Source organism: Calidris pugnax, unplaced genomic scaffold, assembly GCF_001431845.1.
Source record: "Calidris pugnax isolate Ruff unplaced genomic scaffold, ASM143184v1 scaffold245, whole genome shotgun sequence".
NCBI lineage: Eukaryota > Metazoa > Chordata > Aves > Charadriiformes > Scolopacidae > Calidris > Calidris pugnax.
The window spans coordinates 1,284,156-1,308,193 of record NW_015090982.1 but is presented as its reverse complement, the minus strand read 5'-3'; the positions used below and the strand labels follow the sequence as shown (position 1 = coordinate 1,308,193).

Here is a 24,038-nt window from a genome sequence, read left to right as displayed (position 1 = left end):
TCCTCCAGTTACACCTTTTAACTCAGAAAGGGAGACGTCCTTAACACAGAGCCTTCTGTCCAACTCTGAGCTCACTCTACACCCAAACACAGACATCTGACTGGTCCTCACTTCTTCAGCCAACGCCTGCTGCACCCACAGGAGGAACTTCCAACACCCAGTGGGAACAGGAACCCCTTTCTGGGTCCAGGCTGTCTGCTTCCCAGGCAGGATTCAATTACGAGCTTCCCTGCCAGCAGCCTAATGATCCCAGACATGAGGCACTTCCCTAAACCCCGAGCACGGAGCTGCAGCCGCCCTGCCTCCATCAAATTTCTTTCCCTATATATCATCAGCAGGATTTGTTTCATGCCCCTGGATTAGGGGAATGAAGTTGTTATTGCAGCTGCTTTTTGCTCAAGCTCCTCAACCTTCAAACTAGCAAAGGCACATGCTAGTCTCCAGCTTTCACACAGAAAAGGCTCCCCATGCCACACCACGCCAGCGTTTGTCAAGTGAGGAGCATCCTGGGGCACAGAAGGCCAGAGAAGAAAGGGAAGCTGGTCTTTAGGGTGCTACTTCAGAAGTGCAAAAATAACCTTCAACTGCAGTAAAACTAAACCAAAGCCTCATTTGCACAGTGAGATACTGCACGTGAAACCCCAAAGTGTACAGTACACTCCTCTATTAGTCTTATTGTCATTTTGGGCAGAGTTTATCCTCCAAAAGCTACCTGAACCTGACCTGTGCTCATTTGTACTCCCTCCCCCAGCCCTCTTTTAAGAGAGGGCAATAAAACACTGCCCTAGTTGCTTAGAGAGATCCCTAATGTGACTGCACAGAAGCTTCTAACTACATCATGATAGCAGAAATGCAGGCTTGGACCTGAGACACAGGAAAAGGGTCTGTCCTCCAGCCCTGATAAAACCGGCCGTGCAGGCGGTGGGTGGTTCTACACTGTCACTCATCTCACAGCAAATCAAGAGGTTTCTGTCCATTCCAACCTTTCTTTGCAATACCCGTGTATATACCCTGTAGATTCCCTACAGTGATGCCCACCCCACTGCTGCTGTAGCCACATTCCAGCTCTGTGACAAGGTATTTCCTTCAAATCTCTCAGCAGCATGTCTCGTCTGTTATCGTTGGGTCAGTTACCTGGCTTACAGCACAGCCATACACCTGGTTGAGCCAGTACAACCATAAAGAGCAACTCCAGCAGGAGAAAAGGCAGAAGTAGGGACTTTAAGCTGGGCTTCCTATGGAAGCAGTACAGCAGAACCTGGACAAATAGCAGTTTTTAAAAACCCTCAGAAGGAACCAAGTCAGTCCTACCTGCAGCTGGTTACTAAGGATGACTCTGCTGAGAAGGAAGACAAACATCAAAACCTAGAAGTATTTTCGTATCCATCCTCCAGCAGACCTCTCTGAGCGCAGCAGGAGTTGTGCAGTCTCCTCCTGGTCAGTTTGCCACTTTTGCCCTATTTACAAGTCCCGTTAGAAGGTCTAAACACCCTGACTTCAGGCATGCGATTGCACGTAGTTTCCTTACCAAAGGGGATGGGAAAGCATTTGGCTCCAACCACTTCTGATCCTCTGCCCAAAACATTAGGCCAAGTTTTCCTAGTGCTCCAGCATGTGACAGCAAACTGCTGTAACCTACACAAAAGGCACCCAAAGCCAGGCGGATAATACCACATTCATCTACTCACTGGATACCAGACAACTTGCAGCAAGAGGAACAAAGGCAGCTATCACAGATGAAAGGCACCATTAAAAACAGCGGGCCTGAAATTCAGCCTTTCAGCTGCCCTGAAAAGCCCTTCTTGATACCCTGTGAGGATCACAGTCCTCCTCTCCTGACCAACAGCTCCTCCAGAACTCATCAAGTAACATCTAGAAGCCCAGGCTCTCAGATCGAGGGCCAAGCAGCAATTCCAAGCCAGGCTTCAACCCCGCTCCTTGTCCTGGGATTGAGCTGCTGCTTTTGATGCTCCAGGACCCTTCTGATCCAGAGGTGGGAAAATTCTCCAACACCCCAATTGAGGCTTCAGTCCATCACTCAGCCCTCATTCAACTTTTTGCCAAAACGATTCTGCTAGTGCCTAAAAGCATCTTCTCCTCCACCCCCACCAGGATAAAATTCGCATTTCATGCTTGCTGTGTCTGTTCCTCTGGCATCTGACCCCAAGGACTGCGAAAGCCGGAAACGTTTCCTTTTGTTCCCAGTGCAATAAAGCGGATTTCAAAGCTGATCCACCCTTCCAGATCAGCCATGAAGCTCCTGTGCACAAAGACACAACCTGTGAGGCTGGGACAGAGGGCAAGGATGAGCACCACCACGGAGAAAACCAGTTGGTGCCTCGTTTCCTGGTGGGGTTTGGAAGCCCCAAGTCCCCGAGAGGACAAGCAACCGGTGAAAGATGACATGGGGCCCTGTCAAAGCTGAGCTGCTCCTGCAGTACTGGGGGAGCTGGGGACACTGCCACACGTGCAGCCATGCCACAGGGAGAGCTCTGAGATATTTGGGAAAACAGCTGGTACCCTCTGGAGAAGGCAGACAAACAATCACATCCCTTTCTCCAGGTCCCCGATGAAGAGCAACAGCTCTGGCAAGCTTAAGAAATGCAAGAGATGAGAAATACATTGGGTGGGCCCCTTCCCCCAGGGAGCAGCTCTTCTCCTCCACCAGGCAGGAGGCTCCACTGCATCAGACATAGTGCTAATGACATTAAAAAGAGCGGACAAATCCTGGAAGATGAGAAACCTCAACTGCACCCCTGGATTTCTCCTACTACAACAGTGGAAAGGGCTCTAGGTTTGTTACAAACACAGTCATAGATTGCAAACCCTGAAATCACAGCTATTACTTTTGTAGCTGTACATTAAAAAACAGGGCTCTGCTCTGGATCCTAAATGGGCTGAAGATGCTTCCTGCAACCTCTCCATGAAGTGGGGCTTAGAGGGCCTGTGGTACTGATGTCTTCAGGTGTTCAGGGGAAGAGATTTGCATCAAGAACAAGCAGATGAAGTACTTTGAGATTTAGTTTTAAGCTGACACATAACTATGACACACCTTCACTCCTACTAATCAAGCCTCAGCAGGGCAGCCAGGGGAAGGGGCAGAGCCCGTCAGGAATAGCTCGCACTTGAATAACCAGCACTGAAAAGGCCTGAAAGCTCCTGGTTCAATGGCTGTCACCCAAGGGCTATTCCTGGCCGAGACTGCAAAGCACCAACATGAAAAGCATCCCAACTTTGCCTCTGGCAGCAAGTGGCTTTGGCAAATCCTGGTGGGAAACCAGTGACCTCTTGTGCCACCCTCTACAAGCCAGGAGGGTGGCAGGACTCAAGGAATAAAAGCAATCACGCTGCAAGAAGGGAAAAAAAACCCCAAGCCCAGGTCTTACAGGGCAGTCAATGAGGCATCACATTGAGTCCACGTTATCCTCTGTTCATCCCCAAAGCGAGATGGTTTCCAGGTTTAGAGTACCCAACTAAATCCTTCCACAAATTCCTGCTCAGGACTTTCGAATAAAGCAAGAGATGTTTTCCCTCTAAACAAATCTGTTGTTGTTGTTGTTGAAGGGAAGCCAAAAAGCCCAGCGATAGCCAAGCACAAGAGACAAGGTGTTCCCAGAGCCTTTGTAAAGCACACAAGTCCCTCTGGGAGAAGAAGGCTGAGCTCCGTGCTTAACCTGGCTACGTGGGGGACTTTCAGTCAGCTCTAGAAAGGGGCTTGCCCTACACACGATTGTTTTCCTCCTTTGTTAGTTTACATCTCAAATTAGCTTGAACACACAGTGGGATGATGATTTTAAGACCAGGATAGCAGGGCAAATCGTCTGCTGATACAGACGTGCGATGCCAGCGGGTCTTTGAATTCAGCTGGATGGAGAACATGGCTCATTTAAACGCTCGCTTCGGTCCCTCTCACTTGTGACAACGAGGCAGAGCCTCCCACCCCCCTGCAGTTACTTGACTGTGCAAAAGATCTGCTTATTTTTTAAGTTAACAGAGCAGGTCCCTGCAATCTCTTAGCTGTCAAAATAGCAGAGCTGCCCTTCCTCTGTGTACAGTTTGTACAGGAACGTTTAGACCTCTCCTTTATAAAAAGTGAAGACTACCAGGAAACAGAACAATTGCAATCCAGACCCCAGCCGCCCCACCCAGCAAAGAGTTTAATTGTTCCAGTTACTCTCTGCCCTCTCTAATTTCCCTTAAATGCATCTAAGCAAACAGCTCTGCTTTTTGGATGGTCACTTACCTTTTGTTTTCCTGTCCACTGCAACCGGCTTTTTCGTTTCTGCTGTGAGCAACAGCTCGTAAGGGTGTTCCTCTTCCTCAGCTCCGCTGCCCTTGCTCTTTCCTCGTGCAACAGAGGCCTAATGAAAAACAGCATCATGTAGAGCTCCACAAAGCAATGTTATTTATCCCGGCAATAAAGCAACAAGGCCTCTTTATGCCATGGTTTAAGCAAGGAATTGGCAGAGGCGACACCTTCGCTTGTGGAGTGTGATCTAAAATGTAATACTCACAGAATCACATGGGGTTGGAAGGGACCTCTGGAGATCATCTAGTCCAACCCCCCTGCCAAAGCAGGTCATTCCCTCACTTCTTTTTATTTTTCCCCTCAAAACCCCCCAAATCCCCTTTATTTTCTAGTATTTAGGGCTGCTGACAGCTTTGTAGTGCTGACCAATTGACTCCCTCCGCGAGGTCTGCAGACAGCCTGGAGGGGGGAAAAGAGCTGAGACCATTATTCCTGTTCATCCCAACTCAGATTTACTGTTGCGGTTGGAATTTGCATCGTCAGTCACTATTTAGTTGCTGGCCCTATTAGGACATGACTAATAAAAAAAAGAAAAAAAAGCCCAAATCCCTTCCACCTTCCCAGAATTCTCAGATCTCCCATTTCTAACCTCAGGATGCTCGGCGTATTTAGGACTAAAGAGCCCTCAGGAAATACTGTATAAACTCAGTTTAAGCTCGGGATGTGCTCATTTAAATCCCCCAAAGCCTTTGATTAGAGCTTGTTTGTAACACTGGCAGAGGCTCCAGCAAGCTGCTCTGGAAAGCCACCATCCATGGGTAGGAACGCGATCTCGATGCAGGATCCAAAGTAGTCACGCTGCAGACTCACACGTGTTGGTCCACCTCAGTGCCAAGGGTGACAGGCATTCCTCGTCCTTGGAGAGTGACCAGTGCCATCCCAGTGCTAACGGGGCCAAACTGAGCTTCAAAACAGCCTGCCCACATGGTCAGCTGCCTTTCAGCACCATCTCCCGGCCAGACCTTGGCAGGTGGATGCAGCCCAGTCCCAGGAGCCATGTGCTCCTACAGGCAAGTGTGGTGAGGTCAAACCCAAGGCTGAGCCAGGGGAGGACAGGCCCAAACAAAACATCCCCCCAAGGAGGGCTCCCGTACTCCTCACGGGCTCCTGGAACTGCTGCTGTCTAAGGAGCAGACTAAGCACCACCTCCAGTTTCACAGAATCATAGAACCATCTTGGTTGGAATGGACCTTTGAGATTATCAAATCCAACCATTAATTTCCCCAAAAGAAAGTATCAGAGTTACTTCAAGGGTAAATAGGTACCTCACAGACTCATAGTTTGGGTTAGAAGGGACCTTCAGAGGCCATCTAAGTTCATCCCCCCTGCCCTGGGCAAGAACACCTCCTACCAGACCACGTTACTCCAAGCCCCCTCCAACCTGGCCTTGAACCCCTCCAGGGATGGGGCAGCCACAGCTTCTCTGGGCGACCTGGGCCAGGCTCTCACCACCCTCATTGTATAAAATTTCTTCCCTAAATCTAGCCTAAATCTCCCCTCTTTTAGTTTCAAACCATTCCCCTTCACATCAGGCTCCACAAAAAATGACCTACCCGCGTGCAATGTAGGCAGGATCTCTGAATCTCAGGGAGTCTTGGAAAGACACACAGGAGTCAGCAGCACAGGAGGAGTCCTGCCTCCGTGTGCTGTTCCTGCACAAGCCCAGCTGGCTTTTAAATCAACTTTCTCAATGGGAGGAAACGGGTCACATCCAGCAAAGACAGTATTTATTCTACCTGCTTCAAGCATGAGCCGTCAGGCGGATCTGCTGCTTTTCAGGTGAAGGAGCTCATAACGAGCAAATTAAGGAAAAAAAAAACAAAACAAACTTCTGACCAGATGGTGGCACAAAACCAGCAGACCGTAACAGCAGGTAACAGGCTCGTGCTAGAGATCTTGGAAAAATACTGCACAGCAGCAGCCTGTCGTCACAGTTGTAGCCTGGACCTCAGGCCAGGCATTAGCACTCTCCCCGGACCCCCGCGGGTGACGAGGACTGTGCTGTCCTCTCTCAAGTGCACCAAAAACAGCTCCCCAGCAGCACACAATCCCCAGCTTTGGCTCTGTAAACTTTTGTGCATGTGTTCGTGGGCCTGGGCACACAGTATTCTCTCCATCTCTCATCCTTCCAAGCTTTAAAGGGAGTCTGGGGTTCAAATTAGCTCAAAACGAAGACCATTTTTTGCTGGAGACCCCTCCTTGCTCTGTAGGCTCTGCAACCAGGAGTGACACAACCATCAGAAAAAAAACTTTCCTCCAATTCATCTTTCATTTATTTATACATGTCATTCAGCATGTATAAATATTCGCTATTAGCAAAGCCCAGAAATAAGATGTTGTTAATAACAAGTGCACTCTTTAAAGTGTACTTAATCAGCAGCAGTGGGCTTTGAAAGTCTTTTTAAAGGACAACTCTTCTCCCTTCTCTCTCCTCCCCCACCAGAAGCACAGATCAAACTGCTGGAACAATCCCGGCGCCTCGGCTTTTGTCTGCACTTCCCTTTCGGAGATGAGTAGTAAACAAATGAAACTGAAGTTTAATTGGACAAGGCAGGCTCTTATTCAGCTGCAAACCCAGAAGGTTTCTGCAGATAGTGAAAGGCGGCACTCCAGCACCTCCAAACAATCAGCTCTTTTGCCTGTTTGTACTTATGTTTTTCCATGATGAAAGTTAAAAGTTTCTTGTTTATGCACATCTGCTTTGACAGATAGTCCCATCTTGGCAACGGAATCAAAAGACTCCTTTGGAAAGCAGAGTTTGGCCCGACCCCAGAACATTCAATGAGTAACTGTCCTGGCCCCGGTGCCAGAGCAGGTCTGGAGGGCGGCAGATGCTGCACCGAGACGTTCACAGCATTCCCCCAGCGTATTCCTGTCCTCGCCTGCCCAGCCCAGAGAGAACACGTACAGAGATGATAAATAATGGGCAAGAGGCAGAAAATACTTGCTATTTCTGGGGTGCTCAGCTTAAGAAAAAAGAATCAGATGCAAACCTGCCGTATCGGGACATCCAGAAGGTCATGTCCAGGCAGCGACACACACTGCCTGCAAGGTCTACCCATGGGATTGGTTGCAAATCAAGATCTCCCCAGCGAGTCGCTTTGCCTACAAGTCTATTTGCCAGCAAGATTCCTTTAATGGATCATGGTTTCCAAAGCCCGTAGTGGCAGGACAACACAGCAGGTGTTTTATAATTAAATCTGGCCAGATAACTCAGCAGGAGCAGTCAATGCACATTTCCCTCCCTCGTGTTTATCGTCATGAACAAGTTCTGCTTTCTAATTATGCCTGACCCGTTACTCAGCTCTGCTCTGCCCAGGGCTGGCCACGGGACCGGGGTATCACACGCTGCAAAACCCTTTTAACAGCAGCGGAGACATCAGGCCACAATTTCATATTTCAATTTTACTGTTAATGCACTGTTTGGAGCTTGGCTCTCTCTATAAAAAGGCAGTTCCATTAAAGCAAATAATGTTTACTCGTGTCTCGCAGAGATTTGACATACTTCAAGAAAACAGATCGCATTTATGCCTGTAGGAACTTCAGGAGATAACACATTTGAAGCAAAGTGTCTGGTGAACTGGAGCCTGTTCCGACAGCGAGAGGCGGGACATTCTCCACTTGTTTCACATCCAACCAACTGCACTTGGGAAAGTAAGGAAATCCACAAGATTTGGGTTTCCTTTGAAGATTCTCCTGGGTGTCAGAGGTTGCCAAGACACATTTGTGGTTTCACACCCCCACGCACAGGTCTTCTGAAGAGCCCTGGTTCCCGGGAGAACCTCAGGTTCACAGGCAGGTGAATAAAAATGAGCGATAGGAAGCCAGAAGCAACAATGCAGAATAAAAAAGCTTTAGTTTCATCAAAAAGCAGCTCACATGCACTGACCTCTGCAGAAGACAGCTTTAACATATGCTGGGGCCAGATTCTCGGCTGGATTCAAGCCCCTGATCCCTGTTCACGTCAGCGGGACCCACAAGCCCACGCATCTCCTCCACAGCTGGAGGCTCAGAAGCAGCAGGAACTAATGGCCCTCTGGGTTTCACTCTCAAGTGAAGATGCATTTGGTGGGATCATTACAAGTGGGCAACAGTCCACATTGCAACGTGATTCAGAGGGATTCCTAAGGGAATTCTCAGCCAAGAATAGGAAAGTAAGGCTGGAGGTCAACACCGAGGTGCCCTGGAAGAACCACACAAAGGAAGTTCCCATGGCGAGTGACAGCAGCGACGCTGGACTGAAAGGAAACCTCCCATTCACAACCTGACTCGCGAGGGAATTGGCTCCTCCCAAATTATTAAAACTGTTCTTTAAGCCACACTCCTATAAACCACGCCAGATCAAGTCCCACGTACCTCAGAGGAAGCACCATGGCCTATCTTCTTCTCTACATGCTGCTCCTCCTCTTCATCGGGCGGTGGCTTGGCAGGCGGGGGTGGACGCTCTCTCTGCGGTTTAGAAGACCACTGTCAACTGCACGTCGTGCTAAAGTACGTCCCCTTCCACTCCCCCCAGCACTACATCCACCCTGCTGTGAACGCAGCATAGTAAGGACCTCCCCAAATTCCTCCAGATGGAGGAGAAGTTCAGTCCTAACAGCTCAGAGCTTGGCGATGGTTGCTGCATTTCTTCCTCACAGAATCACTAAATGACCGGGGTTGGTGCCAATCCCCTGCCAAAGCAGGTCTGCCCAGAGCAGGTTACACAGGATGGCATCTAGATGGGTTTTGAACATCTCCAGAGACAGAGACTCCACCATCTCTCTGGGCAGCCTCTTCCAGGGCTCTGCCACCCTCAAAGTACAGAACTTCCTCCTCATGTTTGGGTGGAACTTCTTATATTCAAGTTTGTGCCCATTTCTTCTTGTCCTGTCACTGGTCACTGTCCTCCTCCTCCTCTCCAGCAGGATATCAATTTGGGAGAACCCTTTCTGCAGACTGACCCTGTGGGTGGATAACACAGACCACCCGCTCCTGCTTGGCACTGGTGGCATTGCATGAGGCCAACTCAGACCCACCTGAGCACCAGCTGTGCTCTCAGGAGAATAAAACTGGTGGGGTGGAAGGTGCTGTGTACACAGGTTTATTGCTTCATTACTTAAACCAGTTTGTTCAGACCCAGACTGGAAATCTCAGCGTTACATGGTGAAGGTCAGTAACGAACTCATGCAGATGGGGAGAAAGGGAAGACTCATCACTTAATGAATCAGTAACAAGAATAAATGATTCCAGAGGCACCTTTTATAGTGAAAAACCCTAGAGATCGAGAGACAATGCTGCACTGCATTCCTCAAACAGCCCAAGACGGCCTGTGGGCAGCAAGAGCTGCGGCCTGGTCCGGCTGCAGAGGAAACATCTCCAGGTCCTCTCCTGCCACAGCTCCATCTAACGGCACAGGGATGGTCGGCAGAGGGGATCCACTCCACACAACTCCAGCAAGCTCCTGGAGCACGTCCCTCTTTCTTCTCCCTTTCCACAGCAGTTCAGCCTCTCGTCTTTCTTATTTGTGACAGAGCTGAGCTTATCTCACATCAGACACTACTAACTCAGCACACAGCTGGATATAAGCTGCCAAGACTGACTTAGTAACAGGACTCAGGGCATCTGTACTGATACCCTAAAGAGAAATCTGCCTGAAACAACAGTCTTCTAAAGCTTTTGTCTCATTTCTGCTACATTTGCTAATAGTTGCAGAGAAGCATAGTTACAGCACCACTAGCAGTTTAATTGTTCGTTGCTGCTTTACCCTTTGTCCAAAACTACATCCACAGAGCAGGGCTTTGTAAAACCAACCCGAAAACAAACCCAGAACCTGACACAGCACGCTGCGAGGCCAGTGCCCCGTCTGCCCCACAGCTAAGGGGGAGATCACTAAGGGGGCAGCAGATGCAACTAACAGGAGAGGAAGACTTCTCTGCAGACAGTTCCAGGAGCTTTGCACGGCCTTGCAAAGCCTTGAGTACCCTCTACAGACTTCTGCAAGTAATACACACAAAAAGACATTTTGGCTGCCAACTAGCTTCCAACAGGATATTCTTAAAGATAATTTCTTGAGAGCCTTCTCTTGGGCCAAGCAGGGAGCAAGACAGATGAGAAAAAGGCTTCACATACAAGTTTCCAAAGCTTTTTTAAGGAGAAGTTAGCCCTTCAGCTAAGGGCAATGTCCTGAAAAACCAAAACTCACAGGCACCAGATTCACAGAATCACAAAATGCTATGGGGTTGGAAGGGACCTCTGGAGATCATCTCATCCAACCCCCTGCCAGAGCAAGGTCCACCCAGAGCAGGTCCCACAGGAACGTGTCCAGGCGGGTTTGAATGTCTCCAGAGAAGGAGACTCCACCACCTCTCTGGGCAGCCTCTTCCAGGGCTCTGCCACCCTCACAGGAAAGAAGTTCCTACTCGTGTTTAGCTGCTAAAAGACAGCAGGATGCAGCACCAGGTGAAAACCAGGCATGTAGAAGTGGCTACTTGTGGGCAATGTCACAGTGGGCACGTGAACGGGCCAGTGAAAAGGAAAGGCACCCGCCTGCTCTAATCAACGTCAAGGAGGGCTTTAAAGATTTCCTCAAGCTGGAGGATTGGCAGCCAGCTGCAAAATCATGAAAATGGAAGTAAATTACCCATCCTTCTAAGGCAAGCAGGGATGAAGACACAGAGCTACGTACAGGCCTGACTCCCGCTGCTTTGGGACCCGTAGACTCCCCTTCCTTGCTGACAGACTCCCGGTCAGAAGACCTCCCGCTGGCCAGGCTGTCCAGGGAGTGGCAGGACGTCGCGTTGTATAAAGCTTCATAGGGGCTCTCCTCTTCTGGGTTCACATCAAAGTCGATGATCAGTTCTGTAACTGCTTTCTCCACGTCACCTGGGAGAGGGAGACACACACAAATACATCACTCGGGGCTTCTGCCCTCAGAAAAAGAAGAGTGACTGCTGTGCTCCGTGGAAGCCTACCCTGAGACACCCGGCAGACGGGATCGGGGGCTGGAACAAGTGGGGCTGGAACAGTCTTCTCCACAGCTTTGGCACTTTTCTTCCCAATCGTGTAATCTGCAATGAGATGGGATAACAGGGTTTATGTCAATCTAGTTTGTTGTTGTTGTTTTTTTGCAATCACTCCAGCATATGGTGCTTCCTCCCTTGTGGATGGAAGGCCAACTGTCAGCTTATTACATTTCAAAAAAAAAAAACCAAAGCACATTATTAAAACTTGCAGCTCAGATGCCAAAAATAGAAGCAGGCAGCCTCTTTAATCACATGCCCAAGGTTAAGGATGGTTCTTTGAACTTTTACAGAGTCTTTAATCAGAAAGCTGCAAAGCTCCTGTACAGCCACGACGTCACGGAGCAGATTACTTCATGCTGCAGACACAAGCTACATCACTAACCAGAGACAGAGTCTGGTCTGCTGAGGAGAGAGAGCAGGGAAACAGTTCTAGCTGTGGTCCCCTAACCACAGGCACAGCCAGGAACACGAAGCTTCCCTGAATAAAGCCAGACAGTAACCCCTCACAGAGCTGAGCTCGCTCACAGGAGCGAACCGTCAGCATTTACCTGCGAGATCTTTAGTTTGAAAGCTCATCTGTGTCTTCAGTTTCAGAACAGAGATAATACCTACCCGCCTCACAGGCAAAGCTTAATTAAAAGTCTGCAAAGTGCCTTTGAACCTGCAAAGCTCTCAAATGCTAAGCATGAATAATGCACACCAGTTGCATATGCTTCTCATCTTCCTCTCCCCACAGCTGAGAGGAAATTGAGACAGCATAATTACAAGGTATGAATTTAGCAAAGATGCCACATTTTATTGCCTGACTTGGGGAGACACAATGGGCCAAGCTCCTTTATAAACCACAAGTAATCAAGGCCTTTTCTGTAAATCTCATCTGCACAATCCCTGCCCAAGCTTCACAATGAAGCGAGGGGTAGGATGGAAGCTCCGTGGGATGACTATTTGCCTACACAGACACATAAAGGAGAGTTAATCCAAAACCATTTCTAAAGCTATTACTTTGCATTCGGCAAGAAGATTTAGGCTATCCTTAATTTTAATTAACTTCTAAAGTGAGTTAAACAAAGCTCAATTAAGCCCATTTAAACTGTAAAAGTCATGCCACACTCCTTCAGCAAAGGGAGCTAATCCCCTTAAATCCCCCCTACCCCGAACTCCCCCTGCCAACATTTGGTCTGGAGACAGATCACCCAAGATTTAAGCATCATTCCTGCCAACACCTGCAAGATTCTCATCCAGGGACCTGGCCCAAAGCTGCTTTGCTCTCAGCGCTTCCCAGGACTAGAGAACAAAATCCACTAGCACAATTATCACCCCAAACTTTTCCCTCCTGCCCCCCTGAGCTGCACAACTCACCTTCAATGAGAGCTGCTATGTGTTGGCTTTTCTGAGAAGGAAGCTCCCGCACAATATCCAGAGCTGTCAGGCCTCTGTTATCCTTTATGTTGACATCAATACCTGCGGCAATAGGCGTAGAGAAGGCAAAAGAGAGAATATTTTTTGAACTATGTGCAAATTCATGTCTTTCAGTAAGTCAGATCTTCATTATCATCACTGGGGGACCAAAAAATGCTCTAGTGAGGCAGACCTAGAGCCAAAAACACAAATATCACCTCTCCTACAACCCTCTCCGAGGAGCTTTCATGGCTGGTTGGTCACTGCCACTATAAAGGGGTTTCCCCAAATTCTGGGTGAAGGAATCACCAGGTCATTGCTTCAAAAGGGGATCATTCTCTCACCTGCAGCCAGCAATATTTGTACCACATCTGTCTTGCCAAACAAAGCAGCTTCGTGCAAAGCACTGCCTTTTTCAGTCTGCAAATTAAATGGAAAAACAGCATGAAGCTAGGGAGGGGGGAGTGGGGATGGAGGCACGTCTGAGAAGGTTACAGAAGCAATAAATATACAGCATCACATACGAAGTGTGGGTGACAGTATCTACAACTGTGGACAGACTGTTGATATTATTACAATGCTGAGAATGGGGGATGAAGAATGGGGGGATGGTCTCTCCAGAGAGACATGCGGGCCCAGGATGGAGACCAAGGGCTTTCCTCAGCTTAGCAAGAGGTCATGTCCTGAAAAGGAGAGACAAGACCACCACACACAAGTCATTGCTGTGCAAACAGCATACTCACAAGTGGCTTGATAGGAAGAGACACAATTTGCCTCCATCGCTATCAAGAGCTCATAGACTTGCAGGGCAGAATAGCTCAGGCAAAAGGGCTTTTTCTTCCTCTTTTTATCTCCCTCGCTATGTGTCTGGGGCTTTTTGTCCAACTAAGAAGCAGGCGTGAAGCGTGCACAGCACCAGAGTTCCTCTGAGCAGCTTCTCAGAGCAACCAAGAGCTGAACAAACAGCCCAGAGGGAAAACAAAGCTATCGCTCATCTTCCGTAAGCGATCCCTGAGGGTTAGGAGGAGCTCCTGGGGTTCTCCGTCCCCCAGCAATCATCCCTTCGCACACAGACACAAAATACCTGATAGTTGCTGTCCATGCCAGCATCCAGGAGGACGTGGACCACTGTTTTGTGCCCATTCCTAGCCGCCAAGTGCAGGGGAGTGTGTTTCTTGGTGTTGCAACTTAAGAGATTGGGGTGAGCGTTCAAGAGCATCTTCACGACCTCCAGCCTCCCGTAGAGCGCGGCCAGGTCCAGAGGGGTCTCGAACTTGTTGTTGCGCATGGTGGGGTCGGTCAGCTCCTCCAGCAGGACCTTCACCACCTCGGTGTGGCCGTACTGGGCAGCGCAGTGCAGCGCCGTCTCATTGTCGTTGTTCTGGGGAGGGGGTGACAAGGGCCAGCGTGTCAGAACGGGGGGAGAACAGAGCTGCTCCGAGCCTCGCTCAAACCATTGAAGTTTAAATGCAAAAATAAGACCAAAAAAAAAAAAAAAGCAGTGGGGAAGCAGAGAGCTCAGTTTGAAACAGAGCCTCGGTCTGTTTTCACCATCTCACTAGCCAGGTACCAGGCACAGACACCCCCTCGTGAACTCATCAAACAACCCACCCAGAAAAAGCTTCAAAAACATTGGGAACAGCAAGCTTTACTCAGAGACGGGAAATCTGCTCTATGAGAAATAGGTGCTATATGTGGAATAGCCTGTTTTGAGTTCAAAAATCAAGGGACCATACTAATATTTAAGGGATACAGCTCCTCTGGGTTCCCGTTAATCCTGGTAGCACCTGGGGAAGGCAGTGTGTTATTTGTGAGCAGCATCCCACACCTGGGGGGGCCACAAAAAATAAAAGGCTGCAAGGTATGACAAGCAAACCGCAGCATGAATTCTATCTGCTGTCGCTTTATCGTCATCATTTTAGATTTAAACTTCAATTGTTTCAAATCCTACTTATCCTGATTATAACAGTCATTCCACCCTTGCAATTGCAAAGCTCACGAGCTGCCCCGTTTAGAGAAAGGGTGCGTTAGGTCCCGTGCAGGTGGTGAGTTAGAAAGCAGCGCAATTAGATCACTCCACTAACAAGCCCTTGTAGCCAAGGTCTCAGGTCAACTGAGGGAAGAGTCGTCCAAGCAACAGGAGAGCACCTCCACAGCGAAAGCCAGACCCAATTAACACGTGCAGCATCTGCCAGGCTGAAAATCAGTGGAAAGGCAAGCAACCAAATACCCTGCACTTGCAGGTGCAAAGTAGGAACGTTGCCAGATTTAACAGAGCCTTTTCTAGAAGTAAATTCACCTCAAGCTTCCAGCTTTACTACTGTGTGTTATACACAGGGGGATTTCTGTTAAAGCACTTTAGGAACAAATACTTATCTAACAATTTGACCCAAAAATCTTTAGTACAAACTGTTACCCACTTAAACTTTAGCTGCAAGAATCATCATTGAATTTGTCATTTTAAGAACAGCTCCCATTAAAAAAACCACCCAGAGCACGTAGTGGTCTTGATGGATTTCGAAGTACTACTTTAGAAACCAAATTTGATCAAAGTACCTTCCTTTTTAGCTTTGAAAACATGTGATTGGCTTTTTTTTTTTGGATACCAGCTTGGAGGAGCAGTCAATATTTTGCACCACTTCACCACCACGCTGCAGAACTTGCTCTGTTGCCCAGGCACTTTAATCCTGTTAACGTGTTAAGTTGTTCTAGGGATGGCAGGAGCCACACATGCAAACTCTCCTTTGGTTTTATCTGGGATTTGCATCATTTTCCAGCCACATGAAAAGCACGAGGGAAGAGAGGAGTCCTGGAGAGGCTCTGCAGCTCCAGCTTGTATGGAAGCAAAGGCTACGGAGGCAAGAAGCAGCACCAGCCACATGCAGAAGGGAGGTATTGCAGAAGGTAAAGCAAGCACAGCATCACTGTTAGTGCCAAAATTCAAACAAGAGGCTCTACACTTGAGTGGCAGAGGCAGCCATGGTGAAGGAAGGCACGTACAAGCAGACAGAAGTTACTGGAGAATAAAGAAATCTGCACATAAAATACACACACAGAGTGAGGAGGGGAGAGAAGAGAGAACTACAGAGATTACACCTATCAATCAGCTTTAGCTGCCGGTCTCCAGGCATTTAAAGGGTTGGTAAATTGCATTATTCTTCTTTGAGAGGGAAGGGAAGGGCGAGCAGCAGACCGGCCCACACCAGGGAGGCTCCTGGCCAGTTTCTGCAGAAGGAGTTGGCAATCCCAGCCCCACTGGAGCCACGGGGATCTGCCAAAGAGCCACCCAGGGCAGGCACCGCTCATGCCACACTAGCCCCAGCTACGGGGACTTCCACTGCCCGACTGTCCCTCCCTCATCCCTCAAGGGTGCTTTAAAGCAATCTCTGAACACCTGCCTGACGGTAGAGAACACAATGTCCTTTAACAACATAATTGCTGAAGACTTCCCCCATCTTCACTGCAATTTAGTCTCATTTTCCTTAAGCCGGTCAGGGCTTTAATGCTTGGGGTGAAATCCCCAGACCTTCCTCCTGCAACAGAGATCACCAGGTGGTAAAACTCCCTGGAATCATCACAGTGAGTCTTTCCCCATCACAGACCGTGTACTGGAAAGTCCCGTTATTGCTTAAGTCTTTATTGTCTCTGTTTCGGGAGAGTTTGGGGCAGCCAAAAGTGCTAGAGCCGTCCCAGGCAAGGAGTTTGCCTCCCTTCCCCACGTCACCTCTCCAAGCACAAACCAGAGAGTAGTCTGAACACGAGCTCTCAGACATATGCATTTATCAGAGATGGAAAAAGAAAATTCCTTTCCAGCAGCCAGAAGGCACACGGGTTCAAATTTCAAAACTACTCTTAGAAAAATAGAGCACTCATCAAGGCCCAGGGGCCGCATTCCTGCAGGAATCCCAGCTTTCCCCCCAGTTCACAGCTGGGAGAGAGAAACTGGGCTGGTAGGATGCCCATCTACAGACCACAAAGGGGAATGCCAGCAGAAATGCCTCTGCTTTTGTATGGGCTCTATCCAATTTCTCAAGCCCTGGTAAGTACATACCGCAGACCGCAGCCCTTGTGCTCCTCCATCAGACACTACAGTGGGGAATCTACAGCCCCTTGAAGCCTGTCTGTCTGCACCCCGTCCCTAACACACCATAACAGGGCTTCCATTGAAGAAAGGGAGACTTGGCTGAAATAAGGGGAAGTTTTCTAACTTTCTAACCTGCACAGATTTGAAGGGTTGAAAAAGCTGCCAAGGGAGACTCTAGAGCTGTCCCTTTCCGAGGACCTGGAGACGCTGCCAGTCAAACACTGGTCTGGAATGGTTTGGGTGGATCTGATCCTGCCCCGGGGCTGGGCAAAGACCCTTCGGTCCCACACAACCTATTTCTAAGACTCGTCTGTAGGATTTTAGTCAGAGTGTGTGTGTGTCTAACAGAGACTTGTCCTATTAAAAACCTGCTGTTTTGCTGCTCCGGTGCCACGTCCCATCCTAAAGCACACAACAGGGATGTCCCGGGGCCACATGCTCTGCAAAGTTTCAGTTAAAGCCAGGGCAAAATAAAAGGGAAAAAAATACACTAAGGAAAATCCAAACTCCACCAGGTGACAGCCAAGACACACCAGGACCTCAGGCACAGAGCAGGCCAGGAGAGCTGGCTGGAGCTGCCTGGTCCCTACCATCTCCTCCCTCCTTCTGCAGCACGCCATCTCCATCCCGACAGCAGCAGAGTAAGGATGAACAGGCCTCCTTCCTTCCTTCCTACAGGTGCCCAACGATGCCAAACAGTTCAGAAAAAGACAGAAAAACGATCCCCATATGTCCAACAAGCTTTCGGGAGCTCGGCGGGTGGGTTTGCAGACTCCAGATGGTCGGCTTCCACTTTTCTCAGCAGCCCATTCAGATTTATAGTGCTTTAAACCCAATCTGCATGATTCATTTGCTTCCAATTAAAAAAAACAGACAAAGGTAGTTTGTGCAGTGCACAAACCTGAGCTCTACGTGACGGCTCTTTCTGCTTTGGCTCTGCTCAACTGCCTGGTTCCTCCATACTAATTAAATAACCACATTCAAGACAGCAGGAGTTACTGAAGCAAAGTTGCTGCTCCACCTCTTCACTTTGCTGCTGTCATTTTCTTCTCCAAAGCCCTTCAGGACCACAACAGACACACTGCAGGGACCTCCTGTTGTCGAAATCTCAAGGTGTTGAAAAGGAATGGGCATAAAAAGCTGTTCCCATGTGTCTTTCCAAGACTCCCTGAGATTCCAGAGATCCTGGGGTTTGTGCGGTTCTCCCACCCGCAGCCAGGCTACCGAGAAAACACCAGGGTCTGCAGGAAGGTGTGATTCCACGTGCTCTTCATCAAACCTGGCCAGAAACGGGTGGAAAACTGGTGAGAACTCGTAATGAACACAACAGGTTGTGTATAAGCCACATCTCTCTGCAAAAAACTGAGGCAAAGAGTTCAAAACCTCCAGCCTTGTTCTCGAGAGCACTACAGCCACCTTGGAAACTGAACTAAGAGTTTGAAAGTAATGCACTTGTCAAAAATATAAAACACAAAATAGAACACTTTGTAAACAAAAATCCACAAGGTGAGCTCACTGCATCTTTCAGCCTTATATTCCTTCTTCATCCATCACTTAAATGCTGGAGCGTGTGAGATTTCACTCTGTTATCAACAATATTTTTAGAAAGCTGCTTTCAGGCAACTGAACTGCTCCACTACGATGTTTCCACAGAAGACATTTGTTCCTGTAAAATTCCCCTCTGGATTTTTTGTAAAAATCATCTACACGGCTGAGCTTCACGTAAATCTATTTGTGCTTAAAGCGGTATGAACTGGGGTATTTCCTGAAACAGAGGTCTGCAAAAGCAAACATAACTCCCAGAGGTTAGCAAGCTCAGGAATTCTCAATGTGTGTTTTTAAAGGTACTGCAGATCAAGCAGAGGGAAAGTTTTAACTAAACACTGAGAGACAGAAATGTGCCATGGATGGCTGGATCCAGAATAACTGGCTGGAAGCAGCTGTGGCTGAGAGCAGAGGTATCTCACCATAAATCAGCAGACTATTCTGCCATCATAAAATGAAAAAATAGTGTCTGAGAAAACACCTCCAGGAGCTTCCTTATCTTGCTTCCCCAATTGCTCAGCATCCTAAGTGCTGGTGTCGTGCCTTTCTGTAGCTCAAGAACAACTATAAGCGAGAGAGGAGCAAAATAGGCAAGAGAACAGGAACAGGTGACGAGGGCTGAAGGGTCAGACGACACAGACTAACAGCAAAAAAGAGAGACTGATGCAATAAGCAGGACATGAAGGACTCGGGAAGGGAGGCGTGAACGATACTGCCTTCCCTTCTCCCCACCACCACCAAGAGTATTAACTGTCCGTTCAAACAACAAATACATTATGCATTTTGTAGGAGAAAGGGCATGAAAATTCACTCCAAACAGCCCACAGAGAAAAACGCATCCATGTTTAAGCAGGAAAAAAATAATAAATTTCCTTCTCTTTGCATTTATCAGCAACATTAGCACATGAAACACAACCTAAAGCATTTGAATGGAAATGACGTTACCTTTTGGAAGTCATCCAGCCAAATCAAGCAAACTGACCATCACCGTGAGTCCTACAAGGCTAAGCAATGAAGGAGCCCCCAGGTAAGGAAGGAAAAGCTTCCCTTTAAATTATGTTTCTATAACTGCTTTGAAGAAAGAAACCCACAGTAAATAAATGAGTTGCATTTTCCTTTTCCCCAAGCAGCTGCAAACCGAACAGGTATTATTGCACCTGGAAACACGCGAGTGCAGCTTGGAGTGATGATGCAGTGAAATGCTGACAGCAAAGTACACACCTTGGCATTGATATATGGGTCAAAGGGGCCGTACTTTTTGAGTTCTTTGATCTCAAGAGCATTCTACAAAAAGGAAGAGGAAAAACAAAAAAGAAAAAAAATGTGATAATGAAATGGGTGAGATACAGCAACAAAGCAATGGGTGATTCCCAAGGGGGGGAAATGACAGAACACAGCATCTCCTTCCAGTCAAAGCCATTAGCAGCAGAAGCCGCTCCAGCTGCAATCCCTGTAACCTGAACCACTCTCCCTTCCACTTACAAGGCTCCCAACACCAGCAGCAGGGGCTAATTCAGCTGACTTTCCTCATTTAAAAAGGCTCCTACTAAACAGACATTAATGAAACATTACCTGGAAGGATTACACTAAGCTTTTAATTGTTTGTAAAGGTTTGCCCTGTACCTGTCCTGCTCAGAGCACAACGGTTTACAGTCAGGGCCCTCGGTCAATTCTTATCAGATGGATTGTAAACAGGTAACTGCACTTCTCAAATCCATTTCAACTGACTGAGTGCCTGCAGCTCTGCCTGGAGACGCTATTAACCATAGCCCCAAACTGGAAAACTACCAAATACATTAAACCACATGCTTTTAATTATTTCTGCTCAATTGAGAAGTGGTAGTGAATAGGCACTCCCACCATATTTTTGGTTTTCTGATGCTCTAGAAGCAGACCTTTAGCCTTGGAGCAGCCTGGGGCATCGTTAGCTGTATTATACTGAGGAACAGGAAACTCGAGCATGGCACTTTGGTCCCCACAAAGTCTGGCTGGAAGTGGGATTAGGGCTCCTAAACCCAACTCTGAAGGGAGTCTGCTCCTCAGCTTCGGGACACTATGCACCAGAGCAGATCAAAATTAGGCAGCAGCAACTCACAGCTCCCAGCTGCTCATCTTGACTTTGACAGATTTTGCTGAACTCGAGCCATGAGTATCTGACCACCTTGAGAATTAACTTCTGCATGAATATACATTTTTAGCCTTGTGGTACGAAGGCAGACAAACTTACATTGGTTTACTCCTCCTGGATGAAAACCCGAGTGGTTTAGGAGTTGATTCACAGGGACATTAGATATTCCTGCTTCAGGGACAGGACAATCAAGAGGTATTGGAGCTTTAATCGTGTGATTTGGATCTGTTACTGCACGGCTGCCCAAGCGCACCCAGCCATAACTGGTGCGGTAAAGCTGCCCAACTGGACTCACTCACTAAACCAGTTCCTCTTTCTAAAACTCTTAAACAAAAGATATATCTGGGTCTTCCCGGGGCATTTCAGAAGTTCCTTGGGAAGTGTAAGATACCTGCTGACTTCCAGCAGAAAGTTATGGGGGAGTCAGCCCTCCAAGGGGGACACAGCAGCCCCTGTATAGAATCACTGTCTCAATAACCAATCCCTCTGCATCCTACACCAAAACTATCAGCTTGACAAAGGCAAGAAATCCACCAGAATTATTTTTTTTTCTTGCCTGATTGAGAAAATAATTATTTAAGGTTAAGCTGGGGATTTATCTGGGGGCAAGTAGGGTTAAAATGATCTTATAAATTAGTTAACTGGAGCAAGTGCTAGAGACAAGCCAGGAGAGTAGCTAAGAGAGCACGGGCACAAAGCTGCTTGGATTAGTTCCCAAAGAAGGGAGCCAACGTGTCCTTCGACAGAACTAGAAACCTTCTCAGCTATCCACCGAGAGGAAAAACTAGGGGTTAGTTTTAGAAGCCCGGTATGAAAGCAGGAGAACACTGCTAGGTGCTGAGTGGTTTCATATTTATGTATCTCTCTGTAAACATATATACCTTACTCATTCAACCACTAAGAGCTGGAGGTACTCGCTTTAGGCACTGCCCGTCTTATCCCCTTAGCAAGGGGGACCTTATAACAATTGCTACTCTGGGAAGGGGCAGGAGTCAGCTGAAGTAGTCTCTTGCCATCTGCGGGAAGCGATTCAACGATATATTAGAGAAAAAAATGGGCAGACCTGCTCATTCACTTTAGTATGCGAAGGTCCCTGGTGGATGAGGAGCTTCACTATGTCCGCGTCTCCTTTCCAAGCTGCCAGGTGAAGAGGGTAACAGCCTTTACAGTCTGCTACGTTGGTCAGCGCGTCGTTCCTCAGCAGAACTTCCACCACGTCCCTGCCAAAGAAGGAAACTTGAGTCCACACCACATTCAGGCCTCGCTTCACAGCATATGTTCTGCAGGAAGTATTTCACAAAAAGTTAATCACGGAATTGTCAGACTTGGAAGGGACCTCTAGAGATCATCCAGTCCAACCCCTCTGCCAAAGCAGGGCTGCCCAGAGCACATCACTCAGGAGCATCCAGGCAGGGCTTGAAGATCTCCAGAGAAGGGGACTCCACACCCTCCCTGGGCAGCCTTTGCCAGGGCTCTGCCACCCTCACCCCAAACAAGTTCTTCCTCATATTTGAATGGAGAGTGCAGTGCAGAGCAGAGGGGGAGAATGACCTCCCTTGACCTACTGGCCACACTCTGCCCTACACAGCCCAGGATCCCATTGGCCTCTTGGCCACAAGGACACATTGCTGGCTCGTAGATAATTTAATATCTACCAGGACCCCAGACCCTTCTCCTCAGAACTGCTTTCCAGCAGGTCCACCCCTACCTGAAAAGGGGTATTTCAGAGAGCCTCTTGAAATGTGATTTTTAAGTGTTCCTATTAAATGTTTCCCAAGGAAAAATAAAAAAAAGCAAGAGTTCAGGGATGGGCTTAGGAAAGATCTATGTTACCTTCAAACTAACGGAGCTGAACAGGGACTGAAGTCACCCACAGGCCACTGGTGAAAAGTGAATCACAGCAGCACAAGGAAGATGAATAAAGATTTTAACTCTATTCAATTTCTCAGTATCTTCAGTAACAATGAACAATACAAGAATGACCACAGTGAAGACTGGAGTTATTTTAAAATGTAATATGCACAAAAGCAAGTTCTGGGTGGTGCAGCCGCAGCAACACATGGGACACCAGACAGACTGCAGGGGACTGTTACTGGAGAAGCCACCTTAGTATGTTGTTTTATCTTACCCAAATTGCTTATAAATAAAAGTGTGGTTGAAAAGAGTGGGTGTCAGGAGGATGGGGCCAGTCTTTTTTCAGTGGTGCCCAGTGGCAAGACAAGAGGTAACAGGCACAATCTTGAATATAAGAAGTTCCACCTAAACATGAGGAGGAACTTCTTCACTTCGAGGGTGGCAGAGCCCTGGAAGAGGCTGCCCAGGGAGGTGGTGGAGTCTCCTTCTCTGGAGACATTCAAACACCCCTGGACATGCCCCCTGGGCAACCTGCTCTGGGTGGACCTGCTCTGGCAGGGGGTTGGACTAGGTGATCTCCAGAGGTGCCTTCCAACCCCAGATCATTCTGTGATTCTGTGAAAACTTCAGTGTGTGGCCAAATTTTGGAAGAGGTGTGTGACCATACTGTGCAGCAGCCAGTGCCTCTACAGCTCCACCGCACTGATGTTCTTCTCTTTCTGTCCTGAAGATGGTGTAGTGTTGCACCATCGCTGCCTTTTCGTGGAAAGAGCATTAGGCTGGTGAATGAATTACAATGACACCGTAGCTGGTGAAGCACATTATCCCCTGTGATCAAAGCATTGGAAGAGGACTCACTTATGGCCATTCAAAGCAGCGTGGTGCAGGGGAGTGTATCCAGTACTGTCAACGCAGTTCACATTTGGCCCTCTCCAGATGCTGCAAGACAGAAAACGGACAGGGAACACTTAGGCATACACCGACAGACGGACAGCGGGCAAAGACAAGTCCCAGCAGAGTTCTCACATCAAGCTGGTTATCTGGAAGCAAACCAGTGGTCAGAGAGCTGTGGTTATGAGCAGTAATACAGAGAAGAGACGGCACAGCACTGCGTGGAGCAGAGGGGTTAGTGTCACAAAACAAACACACAGGGATCCACCACTCAATGCTCTATCGGACCATCCGGGTTGTAAATCAGAGCTCCCACGTTCTCCTGCTACTACACATCTTTCAGCCATCCATATGGATGCCAAAAAGCATCTTCAGAGGAAGATGTGTCTATTAAAGTTAACCACAAGAGACAGGAAAGCATCGACCCACCGCTAATTCACACCCCGCTGAAGAATTTTGATGGGTCTGGGAAACCCTCTTCCCTCCGCGGCAAGAGCCACCAGGGCTGTAAGTCAAAGGCTGTGGGATGCAGAGCCTGCTCCTGGTCACCAGCGTGATTCCACGCCCACTTCTTGCTGTCCAAAAACCACTTCCATCTGACAGCTCCTGGCATCCCATACCAAAGAGTAGGTGGTCTCCGAGTGCTTCCGAGAACGTTGCTAACTTCCCTCCCTTGTTCAAAAGTCAAACGCCAAGGATTTAGGGATTAACCCTGTAGGGGATTAATATTCCCTCCAACCCCTGCAAGGTGCCCTAGTTAAAACAGTGGAGAAAGGCACATGTAAGAAACTGGCACCACTCTTGAGCTCATTGTCACAGGAGCTT

General features: G+C 48.2%; 1 protein-coding gene across 6 annotated transcripts in view; it reads right to left on the bottom strand.

Annotated features, from left to right (window-relative positions):
• The window catches only part of ANKS1A (ankyrin repeat and sterile alpha motif domain containing 1A), a 78,444-nt gene extending 55,186 nt beyond the window's left edge, over nucleotides 1–23,258 (bottom strand). For 2 of the 6 annotated variants that reach the window (XM_014953710.1, XM_014953708.1), the window contains exons 1-10: nucleotides 23,181–23,258; nucleotides 21,532–21,688; nucleotides 19,562–19,624; nucleotides 13,796–14,092; nucleotides 13,056–13,131; nucleotides 12,673–12,774; nucleotides 11,263–11,358; nucleotides 10,977–11,173; nucleotides 8,666–8,758; nucleotides 4,244–4,361 (exon numbers count right to left, since the gene is read on the bottom strand). In XM_014953710.1, the coding sequence (XP_014809196.1) occupies nucleotides 4,244–4,361; nucleotides 8,666–8,758; nucleotides 10,977–11,173; nucleotides 11,263–11,358; nucleotides 12,673–12,774; nucleotides 13,056–13,131; nucleotides 13,796–13,999 (886 nt within the window). In that variant the 5' untranslated portion in view covers nucleotides 14,000–14,092; nucleotides 19,562–19,624; nucleotides 21,532–21,688; nucleotides 23,181–23,258. Of the gene's footprint in view, nucleotides 1–4,243; nucleotides 4,362–8,665; nucleotides 8,759–10,976; nucleotides 11,174–11,262; nucleotides 11,359–12,672; nucleotides 12,775–13,055; nucleotides 13,132–13,795; nucleotides 14,093–17,385; nucleotides 17,456–19,561; nucleotides 19,625–21,531; nucleotides 21,689–23,180 lie in introns of those variants that run through there. The other 4 variants (XM_014953711.1, XM_014953709.1, XM_014953707.1 and 1 more) reach the window with 3 other exon arrangements.
• Between the last annotated feature and the right edge of the window lie 780 nt (nucleotides 23,259–24,038).